General features: G+C 35.0%; 1 protein-coding gene and 1 pseudogene across 1 annotated transcript; one reads left to right on the forward strand and one right to left on the reverse strand.

The window, feature by feature from the left end:
* Positions 1 to 1,570: 1,570 nt before the first annotated feature.
* LOC114393560 lies at positions 1,571 to 10,903 on the forward strand (annotated as a pseudogene).
* A 483-nt stretch (positions 10,904 to 11,386) lies between these two features.
* Positions 11,387 to 12,379, reverse strand: LOC114393836 (ATP synthase delta chain, chloroplastic-like). Its single transcript, XM_028355293.1, has one exon. It carries the CDS (start codon positions 12,299 to 12,301, stop codon positions 11,540 to 11,542), a length of 762 nt encoding a protein of 253 aa, XP_028211094.1. The 5' UTR covers positions 12,302 to 12,379; the 3' UTR covers positions 11,387 to 11,539.
* Between the last annotated feature and the right edge of the window lie 538 nt (positions 12,380 to 12,917).

Consider the following 12,917-nt stretch of genomic DNA (forward strand, 5'->3'; position numbering starts at 1 on the left):
TATTGTCTAACCTAGTGCCACCACCATCGATCGGGCCATCGACTGCCACCACCGCGTCGTCAACAGAAATAAGTAAGCCATTATATGTAATAGATTTCAGTTTAACCTATTCGCAATAATTAGTTGAAACTATTCCCTTTCTTGTTTCCCTTTGGGCATTCATCGGATTCAATCCCCTTCCATCACCTTTAATTCAAAGTTGCGATATATTCTTCTTTGACCTGATGCAGTTCATCACTGTGTCATCCGCCAGAGTAAACACTGTGATTCTGCTCTGATCCGCCACGCCGGAAGCGGCATCTTGAGAAAAAAAACCATGGTGGAGTATCACTTATTTTTAGGGTTTGGATGGCTTATTAAAGGGATCAGAGGTGCTTGCGGTGTGGTTCTTCGTGGAGAAAAAGGTATTAAACTTATCACTAGGTCTTTGACTATTAAACTAAAAGGTAGGGTCAAAGAATCGATCCAGTGAGCTTGATGTTGTTGAACAAGGTCACGCGATCGAAGGACGAAGTGGTGAAGGTGAGAGTTTGGCCAGGTATCATTTTCAAGATTTTGGAGCCAAAAATGAGGATCTGGAGGCTCGTCGGTGGGAGAGGGAGCGAGGCGAGGTGGAAGCAGAGGAGGTCAAGGGAGGACTAATCAAATTTCTTGAAGGCGGAATTGGAGGGGACAAAGGCTAATGAATACTCCACATCATTTAAATAATAAAAAATGATGTGACAATGATGTATTAATGATTAGGCTTGATAACATGTCATTCTGTCTACAACATTATTAATAGAATGAGACTGATGACAGCTACTATGCTGAAACATAAAAAAACTTCGGATACATAATTGATCAAAAGTAAATTTGAGGTAATAATTTAAAAATGACTTATTTTCTAAATATAAAAAACATATTTAGTCCTATATTAAAACTAAATAATTTACACAATTAAGGTTGATTGAGTTAATGTAATGACATATGCATTACATTAAATTTAATATATTTATTAATTAATTAAATTTGACCCATATATGCCTGAACTTAAATTTTGAAAAATAATATTTTTTTTAATAAAACCACCTTTTGTAAAATTGGTAAAAAAAAATCACACACACATGCATTTTTTTATATTATTATAATATTTTTTGCATTTTAAATATATATATATATATATATACATAATATGTGTTTTAAATCTTCTTTTACATTTTTTTGCATTTTAATTATTAACCATTAGTAGAAAAGAATATGTGTTTTAAATAAATATGAATTTATTTTAATATAAAAATTTAATAGACATATAATCACATTTATTTGAAACATGTATTTTGTTTACATGATATGTTAATGTCCATGATGTTCATGATTTTATATGATTTCTTACTATAAAAAAATGGGTTTTTCATTAAATGTTTTAACATAAAAGAATCCCTTAATTGCCTTAGAAAGAATTAAAATGATTTTTGACCATAATCACGCCGGCAGGTTGATTTGATGTCAAAAATTGTTACAAAATAGCAATATAAGTAAGGGAAAACACAGACACCCAGCACATCTCTGAAATTTATTGTGCCAAACAATGTCACCATCCATTTCTCATGTGTTATTGTCACTTATTCTTTTTGTTCTGCTGCAAGATCCTACTCAAGCAATCAAACAGGCAAGCTCTGTCTCAAAACTTCACTTAATTATTTTTCTAATTTCTGCTTCTTAATATTGAAAATGTCTACAAATTTCTCATGATGGTACATAACGTATTATATTTTTAAATGTGTTGCTCATCACAGTGTTCTATTGAACAATTTTCATATTTGAATGTTATTAACCCTTCATGTTTTGTTTTGTCAGTCATATATTGTATACTTAGGATCTCATTCTTTTGGTCCAAATCCTTCCTCCATTGATGTTGAATCTGTCACGATGTCTCATTATGATATACTTGAATCTTACGTTGGAAGGTATATAGAATTTAATCCCAAATTCATGAAATTCTCTGATGTTAAAACCAATATTTTTTTATGCTTATGATTTTTTTATTTTTTTTATGCTTAATGGTGGTAAAATCAATATAAACTGATTAGATTTTTTTTTTCTTACGCAGCACCGAAAAGGCCCTAGAAGCAATATTTTATTCTTACAAGAGATATATTAATGGTTTTGCTGCAATACTTGATGAAGATGAAGCAGCGAATGTTTCAAGTATGTAATTTAACTTCATGCATTTATCCTATACATAACATATACTACAGATTATTTAACAAAGGGTTACTTTAATTTTTTAACTGTTGTTTTTTTATTGATGCATGTAGTGCATCCGAATGTAATATCCGTTTTCTTAAACAAAGAACGGAAATTACATACAACAAACTCATGGAATTTCCTTGGGTTAGAGAGAAATGGTGTGTTTCCACATGACTCAGTATGGAAGAAGACTAAGGGTGAAGATATCATTATTGGAAATATAGACACTGGTAATGAATAATAAATAATTTCTTTTTGTCGTTGCATTGCATTTGACCTGCCTTATAACATGAGATTTTATTTGAAAATTTTGATATGTTATTGCTTTACATAAGTAATTCTATCGTTTAATACAAATTAAGACCATCGCAATTTGAGATATCTTGTATTAGTATTGTGTTTATAGGTACAATTAATCAAACACTTGGGATATATGTATGATAACAATAAAGCCTTTGTTGAAATTTATTTTAACATAATATCAATTGATTATGCCTATGAACTTTTTTTTAAAATTTATAATAACGCCCTATGAACATTATGTTTACTAAAAAAATTACTTGATTGATTTTGATTTGTTTCACGGCTAAACTAAACAACATGCTTTAATCAGCAAAATTTGAATTGAGTTTTTCAGTTTGATTAATTTTGCTTCATCTTGAATTGATCTTTACCTTAACAAATCCGGATATCAGATTTTGTTCCAATCCAATTACTTAAGGGGATTTATTCGGCATATGTAATATTACAACATATGGCCAAATCAAAGCAATTTTTTTTATGAGTTAATGTATTAGTTAATATTTGTTAATTCTTGTTAGGGTAAGAATTTGAATCCCTATTTTTTTTTTTCAATACTAAATCAATCTTATATTTCAACCCATAATCAATCAAATTTGTTGAATAAATAACATTACCCATAAAAAATAAAGCAATCATTATAACAGTAATGCTGAACTAGTTTGAAAATTTTGGCAAAATTTGGTTATAATTTGATTGAACGGTGACAGTTTGGTATGTCAAAATACTGATTTTGTGAGCACCGAAAAAAATTACAAAAATTAATAATGAGTTTGATATTTTTCTACATAAAAATCGTGACAACATTTGGTTGCTTAATAGTTTCTTAAACAAAAATAAAATTTAGTTGGAACCTATAATGTCTATCTAAGTTCTTGTTTCCACACTCTGGCGTATTCTTTTTGGACCACTTATATAGTAATAGTATATTATAACAATGGTTTATTTTTCCTTTTCTTTATGCAATATTCAATTTTCCTATGATTATATTTTTTTCCTTTATCTAATAAATTGATCATTAAACTAAAATAATTTTTTTGCTCTTGATACTTAATATGATACATTTAATAGATCTCTGAATGTTCTTCCATCTATTGCTAGCTCTTTTTTTAAGCAATTTTCATGCCCAGTGTTAACCTTCTTTTTACTGATGCTGTGACTTGTGGTAGGTGTTTGGCCTGAATCCAAGAGTTTTAGTGATGAAGGTTTTGGACCGATCCCGAAACGGTGGCGTGGAATCTGTCAAACAGAAGATAAATTTCACTGCAACAGGTTTATTTTAATTTTTTTATGGCCGGTCTTAATTTTTATGAGAAGAAAAAAATGATTTTTTTTTCATAAGTTAAAATTAGTTTCTCATTAGTTAATTTATAAAATCTTTTTTATATAATATTTATAAAAAAAACATTTACAAATTAATCAATAATTAACTAATAAAAAAATTATTTTAACTTAAAAAAAAACTTTTTTTTTAATTTTCTTCTCCTATTTATAAGGGTTTCTAAAGAAACTTATTCAAAGATATTCTTATACTCTTGCTAGGTAGTTTCTCCAAATTATCCCATCTCATACATGTAAAAACTTGCATCATGAGAAAATTCATTTGTTGGAAGCTTATTGGAGCAAGATACTTCTACAAAGGTTATTAGGCAAGATATTAGAATTAATTTGACTCTTTTACTATACATATGTAGGAAGCTTATTGGAGCAAGATATTTCTACAAAGGTTATGAGGCAGGTTCTGGTATAAAACTGAATGCCTCAGAGGTTAGTGTACGTGACTATGAAGGTCATGGTTCACATACTTTATCAACAGCAGGTGGCAACTTTGTTGCTGGAGCTAGTGTGTTTGGTTTTGGCAATGGAACTGCAAGTGGTGGATCACCAAAAGCTCGAGTTGCAGCCTACAAGGCGTGTTGGCCAGATACGTTCTTTGGTGGATGTTTTGATGCAGACATTTTGGCTGCTTTTGAGGCTGCCATAAGTGATGGCGTTGATGTGATTTCGATGTCTTTGGGTTCAGAAGATCCCCCAGAATATTTTCAAAGCTCTATATCCATAGCATCCTTCCACGCAGTTGCCAATGGCATAACAGTAGTGGGTTCTGGAGGAAATTCAGGACCTTCTCCTGGAACTGTATCCAACAATGAACCTTGGATGCTCACAGTTGCTGCAAGCACAACTAATAGAGACTTCGCTAGCCATGTTACACTTGGTGACAAGAAAATCCTCAAGGTAGGTACTGTATATTTGGATTCAAGTTAGAAATGTTATGCACGCATTATAATGTAAATTCAACATATAAAAGTAAAATAAAAATAAAAATTCTGATTCCTTGGCAAAATTACTTATGCCTCAAAAGTATTTTTTCATCGGGAAACCAAACATGCACTATATTGTTTATACAACCTTGTCTTGTTATATGGCAACATGTGTTACTTTAGCTTTTGTTCTTTTATAAAGATCCTGAAGAAGGTCATGTGAAATGAGTAACTAACACACCCTCATGTTTTTTTTGTTATTGTCAGGGAGCTAGTCTTTCGGAGCATCACTTGCCATCTAATAAGATGTACCCATTGATCAGTGCTGTTGATGCCGGAACTAAATATGCAGCTGTTAACGATACGTAAGAATACCAATACCAAACTTGACCTTCTAAATTTACTTTATTATCTCGAGGATGTTGTTCTCTCTTAATGTAGTCCATTCTTGTAGCCCCTTTTGCCTGAACAAAACTCTTGATCCTGAGAAGGTGAAGGGGAAAATATTGGTCTGTCTTCGCGGTGTTAATGGTAGAATTGAGAAGGGTGTGATAGCTGCTAGTCTAGGCGCTGTTGGAATGATTTTGGCTAATGACAAGGACTCAGGGAATGAAGTTCTATCCGACCCCCATGTGCTTCCTACTTCACATGTTAACTTTGCTAGTGGAAGTTACATTTATAATTACATCAACCACACCAAGTAATTTCCTTCCTCATGCTTAAGGCTGGTAAAAATTTTGCTAGTTTAGATTTCATGGTTTTGGGGGCTTTATATAACATTTTTATTATTATTATCAGGTCTCCTGTGGCTTACATTTCTAAAGCCAAAACAGAATTGGGTGTAAAGCCAGCTCCATTTGTGGCTTCATTTTCATCAAGAGGCCCCAATCTCCTTGAGCCAGCAATCCTCAAGGTTTAATGTTTGCTTTGATGATGACCATTCAGCCTTTAATACTTAAGTGATAATGCACCGGAAGCCTTGTTTCCTATGGTAATTGTCTTATGACAATGGTCATAAGCAACTGGGTTCAAGTCTGGTACACACTTAAGTGATAATGCAATTCTAGCTAATTTCTGTTTTTCTATCTTCTGTTTCAGCCTGATGTCACTGCACCGGGAGTCGACATCATTGCTGCTTATACTGAAGCCGTATCTCCCACAGATGAGGCATCTGACACACAAAGAACTCCTTACTATGCATTGTCTGGCACTTCAATGTCATGTCCTCATGTTGCTGGCCTTGTTGGGCTGCTCAAAGCCTTTCATCCAGATTGGAGCCCAGCTGCTATTAAGTCAGCAATCATTACCTCAGGTTAAGTATATGCCTTAAACTTTACATACCTATATACAGGTCGGTCGGTGGATAAGACCTAAAATAAAATTTAAGAGAAACATTTTACTTTACATGTAATAATGATACAGTAAATTTTTTTCGCCAATATATGGAATTTTTGTCAACATACTACACATCTCTGTTTTATAAACATTAATAGTAAATACCATTGGGCCAGCCCTGCTTATATATGATTTGGCATTCAATTTTTTGTACAATAATTATAAAGTTCATGCATTTTGCAGCAACTACAAAAGGTAACAATAGAAGGCCAATCCTGAATTCATCATTTGTGAACGAGGCAACTCCATTTGACTATGGAGGAGGACACATTCGACCGAATCACGCTGTGGACCCTGGACTTGTATATGACCTTAACACTGCTGATTATTTGAACTTTTTGTGTAGTCGTGGTTACAACAGTTCCCAGCTTAAGTTGTTCTACGGCAAGCCTTACACTTGTCCAAAGTCATTCAGTTTAGCAGATTTCAATTATCCAACAATCACAGTTCCTCGGATTCACCCTGGACATTCTGTGAATGTTACAAGAACTGTTACTAATGTTGGGTCCCCAAGCATGTATAGAGTGCTCATCAAGGCACCACCACAAGTTGTTGTTTCGGTTGAGCCTAAGAAACTGAGGTTCAAGAAAAAGGGTGAAAAAAAGGAGTTTAGAGTTACATTGACCTTGAAGCCTCAAACTAAGTACACCACTGATTACGTATTCGGGTGGTTAACGTGGACTGATCACAAGCATCGTGTTAGGAGTCATATTGTAGTTAACATTCAGCATTAAAGTGAGGTTTTACGTACCGTTGCAATAAAGGTTTTATACAGCTGTAAAAGTTTCCTGGAAGTTCGGAAGGTAATATATCAATATTGATGTTCATATGGTATTTTAGCTTTAAAATGTTTCAGAATGTTGTTGCTTAAGACTTTTTGTTTTTTTCTTTTTGAAATGCTTAAGACTTGTTTTTCAACACCAGTTTTATATTTTTGAAAACAATAAGAGGTAAAACAATAGATTACTTAGCTTAAGAACTGCTATGAGAATACTATTACAGTTATGAATGGCAAAATAACAGCACTTTAAGATACTTTTTTTTATAAAAAAAAATTATTAATTTTACGGACCTAAGTAAACTGTAGAATGTAAGAACAAAGTGGTTGTTTACCCATTTAAAAGTAATGAAATACATGATGCTTTGACCCCATTCGATAATCAAATCATTACCCTGTGCTTTAATGTCACGCGTAAGAACCATTAGGACACTTAACTTGTTTATGTATGAAAAAATACATTATATATATCTTAAATGTGTGGGGAAACAAAAATACAAACACACATTTATTACTAATAAATGAATAAAATATGATATTATAAAACCAATTATAATTTTATAATTAATCATTTGGTATTAAATAATTTCATATTTTATAAAATTGCTTTTTAATTTTTTTATAATATTTTAATAACTAGAAGGAGATATTATTGATGTAAAATAATTCTTTTTTAAAACATAAGATGTACACAAGATCGACCCATCGACCTAACAATAAATAAGATTTAAAAGAAATTTTTTACTTTAAATTTGTTGGACTTTTTTATTAACATATGTGACCTTTTTATCAACATGTGAAATTTTTTTTTACTTTATAAATATTAATAATAAATATTTTTTTGATAAATTTAAATATAAGCTTGAGTTATTTTATTCTTATGCCTCCGACCCTGTGCACAGAATTATATAGTAACCCAACGAAATATCAGGAGAAAAACTTGCATGCTACAGATCTCGAGATCATTGCAAGACATAGAATATCAATTTAAAACAAAACTCCCTCCTATATCTGCTTGATCCAAACTAATTATACATTAGAATGTAAGAAGTGGTTAAGCTAATTATGTTCTACATACAACGTCTAATTTCCGAGAAGCGACTGCACTGGCCCCATAATTAAACAGATTCAAAAAACAATCTTAATGTGATAAAGAAAAAAAAAAGTTTTTAATTGTTTTAGCAATAACTTAATTTTATGGCTTTTATTTATTAATTTCAACTTATCCGAACATCAAACTTAACATTTTAATTTCTTCCATAAAATTAAATGGTTTTTTTTATGTAATATTTTGTATTTATATATTTTAGTAGAAAAAATAATTTATATTTCACCCGTCCCATTATAATTATTGCCTAAGAAGAAAAAAATTATCTCAAAATAATTTGACTCTTTTGCTATACATAAGTAGAAAGCTTATTGGAGCCAGATATCTCTACAAAGGTTATGAGGCAAATTCTGGTACAAAACTGAATGCCTCAGAGGTTAGTGTACGTGACTATGAAGGTCATGGCTCACATACTTTATCAACAGCAGGTGGCAACTTTGTTGCTGGAGTTAGTGTGTTTGGTTTTGGCAATGGAGCTGCAAGTGGATGATCACCAAAAGCTCGAGTTGCAGCCTACAAGGCGTGTTGGCCAGCTACGTTCTTTGGTGGATGTTTTGATGCAGACATTTTGGCTGTTTTGAGGCTGCCATTAGTGACGGCATTAACGTGATTTCGGTGTCTTTGGGTTCAGATGTTGCCTCCGAATATTTCGAAGATGCTACTTCAATAGGGTCCTTCCATGCAATTGCCAATGGCATAATAGGGGGGCTTCTGCAGGAAATTCAGGACCTTCTCCTGGAACTGCATCCAACAATAAACCTTGGATGCTCAGAGTTGCAGCAAGCACAACTGATAGAGACTTCGCTTGTTATGTCACACTTGGTGACAAGAAAATTATCCAGGTATATTACTTATTACAGAACATTGTCTTTCTTGTTATATGAAAACATGTGTCACTTTTAGTTTGTTATTATTTTTTTCGTTTTCAAGTACAAGCAGAAATCTTTTATCAGGGTCATGTGAAATAAGGCACTAACCTACCCTCCTTTTGGTTCAGTTATTGTTAGGGAGCTAGTCTTTCGGAGCATCACTTACCGTCTAATAAAATGTATCTGTTGATTAGTTCTATTGATGCCAAAGCTGATAATGCATCTATTGTGGACGCGTAAGAATACGCATAACAACTTGACCTTCTTAATTAACTTCATATTAGGGTTGTTGTCTTGTAATTAGTCCATTCGTGCAGTGCTTATTGCGACAATGGAACTCTTGATCCTGAGAAGGCAAAGGGGAAAATATTGGTCTGTTTTGGAACTGACAAGGGTGTGGAAGCTATTAGGGTAGGTGATGTTGGATTGATTTTGGCCTTTGACAACTCAGGGCTTGAAATTCTAGCCGACCTCCATTTGCTACCTGCTTCGAATGTTGGCTTTGTGGATGGCAATTACATTTATAACTACATCAGAATCACCAAGTAACCTCCTTCCTCGTGTGCTACGGGCTTGTTAAGTTTTTCCTGGTTGGCTCTTAACATTTTGTTATTTTCAGGTCTCCTGTGGCTTGCATTTCTAGAGTGAAAACAGAATTGGGTGTCAAGTCAGCTCCATTTGTGGCTCCATTTTCATCAAGGGGTCCCAATCCACTTGAGCCAACAATCCTCAAGGTTCAATTTGTTTGCTTTGAATGTTCTCCTCACCACTCACCCTTTAGGACTTACGCATGAAGTTATCGTATAGGTATAACTGTAGTAATTTTTGTTCTTTTGTTTTCTGTTTCAGCCTGATGTCACTGCACCAGGAACCGACATCATTGCTGCTTATAGTGAAGCTATATCTCCCACAGAACAAGATTCTGACAAACGAAGAACTCCTTACATTACTTTGTCCAGCACTTCAATGTGACATCCTAATGTTGCTGGCCTTGCTTTGTTGCTCAAATCCCTTCATCCAGATTGGAGCCCAGCTGCTATTAAGTCCGCAATCATTACCTCAGGTAAAGTGTATGCCTTAAACTTTTTTTTATCCGTAAGAACCGAACTCTAATAACTCCCGCACACGTACACAGTTCAACCAACTGAATTCCCTTGATAAAGTGTATGCCTTACATTTTACACACCTATATAGGATTTGGCATTCAAATTATTGGTACTCTCTAATTATAAAACTTCATGCATTTTGCAGCAACTACAATAGATAACACTAGAAGGCCAATCCTGGATTCAACATTAGTGAACGAGGCAACTCCATTTGACTATGGAGCAGGGCACATTCGACCTAATCGTGCTGCGGACCAGGACTTGTATATGACCTCAATATTACTGATTATTTGAACTTTTTGTGTGGTCGTGGCAACAACAGCTCCCGGCTTAAGTTGTTCTACGGCAAGCCTTACACTTGTCCAAAGTCGTTCAGTTTAGCAGATTTCAATTATCCAGCAGTCACAGTTGCTCAGTTAGACCCTGGACATTCTCTGCGTGTTACTCGAACCGTCACTAATGTTGGGTCCCCAAGCACGTATAGAGTGCACAGCAAGGCACCGCCACAAGTTGCAGTTCCAGTGAAGCCTAGGAAACGGAGGTTCAAGAAAAAGGGTGAAAGAAAGGAGTTCAGACTTACACTGACCTTGAAGCCGCAAACTAAGAACGCCACTGATTATGTATTCGGGTGGTTGACGTGGACTGATCACAAGCACCATGTCATGAGTCCCAATGCAGTTAACTTGGAACATTAAGTGAGGTTTATGCTGATGCTGCATTTACCCATTGAGTACTTGGAGTGGTGTCTACCCTTTTTTTTTTCTTTTTACCTTTGCAACAAAAGTTTTTATAGTGTAAGTTAGACACAAAGAAACTCCAAATTAAATTAAGCTCCTTATTAGGTAGTACCCCACTGTCCCACATATCGAGTCTCGTTTTAAAGTCACTCATAAGTTGAGACTTATATAATCGTACGTTGAATCCAGTCAGATTAGAAAAATCTTTTTAAAAAAAGGTGGAAAAATCGGATTCATATGTCACAGAGACTTAGTTTGGATTCTGTCGTTAATGAAAAGATTCTTGTTGGTATGTCGTGACCCAAATGCTCTGTTAGAATTCAACTCACCAACCAAGAATATATATAGGCTAGAGAAATCTTACACGGGTAAGTTAAATATCAAAAATTCTAAACCAAGACAATAATCAAGTCTCAATGCCTTTTTCCCCTCTTCTAAAATGCAAATTACCACCCAATGGATGCATAAGTTGATAATGCCAAAGAATTTTAAATAAAATTAAGTTTTGATCGAAGATTAATCTGATGAACAGTCCAAAAAATAAAATGGAGATATCTTAAGGTGCCATTAGGAAACCTAATATCTTAATTAAGATGATTATCAAATAAATAAAAAATGTAAATTAAGTTTTGGAATTCATTCATTCATAGTATTTAATACACGTTATACTTGGCCCCAAAAATAATAGTAAACGAAATCGAAACGAAAAACAAACAGAAGGAAGGCAGCAACGCAACGGAAGGGAGGGAAATGTCATACGGCGAGTGAGATATCACCCAGCTCAAGCTGAGCAGCAATATCCTCAAGCTGCTTCCTGACGCTCATGTCAATCAACTTAGACCCCGAATACCTGACAGTGAAACCCGCCACCAAACTAGGGTCAAGGAGCGTCTTAATTCTCACGTTCTTCGTCCCAGTGAGCTTCTGAACCTGCTTCGCGATCTGCGCCAGGTGCTGCGACTCCAGCTTCACCACCGACGTCACCACCGCCAGCTCCGTTTCGGTCAAGGAATTGTAAACCAGTTCGAACTCTTTTGCTATCTCGTTGATGAGGTCTATCCTCTGCGCGTCCACGAGGATGTAGAGGAAGTTTCTCGTGTGGGGCTGGAACTCCGAGGATTCCGCAATCTCGTCTATCAGCTGGCGCTTCTTCTCCACGGCCAGGGTGGGGTCCGCGAAGTAGTCCGACACCTGCGGGTCCGAGAAGATTTCGTCGATTTTCTCGATGTCCGCGGTTGTCGCGTCGAGGGTGTTGTTCGCGGCCGCCACGTCGGCGAGGGCCGCGGCGTAGCTGGAGGCTGCGGTAGCTGACATTCTGGCTCCCGTGGCGCCGGTGGAGCGGCGGGTGGCGGCGGCGGCGGCGGTGGTGGTGGTAACGCCGAATTTGAGCTTGAGGGGGGTGAAGGTGGTACCATGGAGGGAGAGGTTGAGGATGGGTTTCTGGGAGAGGGTATTTCGGGGGATTAGGATGTGTTTGGATTGGAGGGAAGCTGTGGGGTGCTGCAAAGACGCCATTTTTCGGAATGAGGAAGAATGAGTCTTGTGTTGTGGTGTCTCTTTTTCTTTTCTTTTCTTTTCACTTGGTGTGAAACAAGAGGCTGTGAATGTGATATGAAGGATTAAGAGGATCACCCGTGGCCTTATCTCGCGGATAAGATAATAAACTTTGGATACGTGGACGCCTATGTATGGAAGGAGGATTTTTTTGTTTTCTGATTGGGATTTGTACTGGTATATTGATCTATTGGAAATCATCACAAATTATATAATTATTATACTATTTAATTTAAAGAAAAAATATTTACAAATTGAGGATACTACTAAGAGGATTAAGGAGGTTGGGTTTGTTCATCTTGCATGTTTTCTTGAGCTTCCAAGATGCTAGAAATCTTGTATGGACGGGATACTATGATCTTGCTCTTATTTCATTTTATATTTGATATATTACCTTGAATTTAAGTTTCCTTATACATATTACATACACATTTAGCTATTGTATTAACTTGTTTTAAAAAATTTGTGCTTATACTCTAAAAATGCAAAATAATAATTCAATCTGTGCAAAATTATTTTGAATAATTGAAATACTAATGCATGAGTATTTACCAATTGAAAACTAAAAGCTAACCTA

This window comes from Glycine soja, chromosome 17 (genome assembly GCF_004193775.1).
Source record: "Glycine soja cultivar W05 chromosome 17, ASM419377v2, whole genome shotgun sequence".
Taxonomy (NCBI): domain Eukaryota; kingdom Viridiplantae; phylum Streptophyta; class Magnoliopsida; order Fabales; family Fabaceae; genus Glycine; species Glycine soja.

What these genes read in the sequence shown, in the direction of transcription:
- LOC114393836 (XM_028355293.1), bottom strand. Translation starts at nt 12,301, where the DNA reads ATGGCGTCTTTGCAGCACCCCACAGCTTCCCTCCAATCCAAACACATC.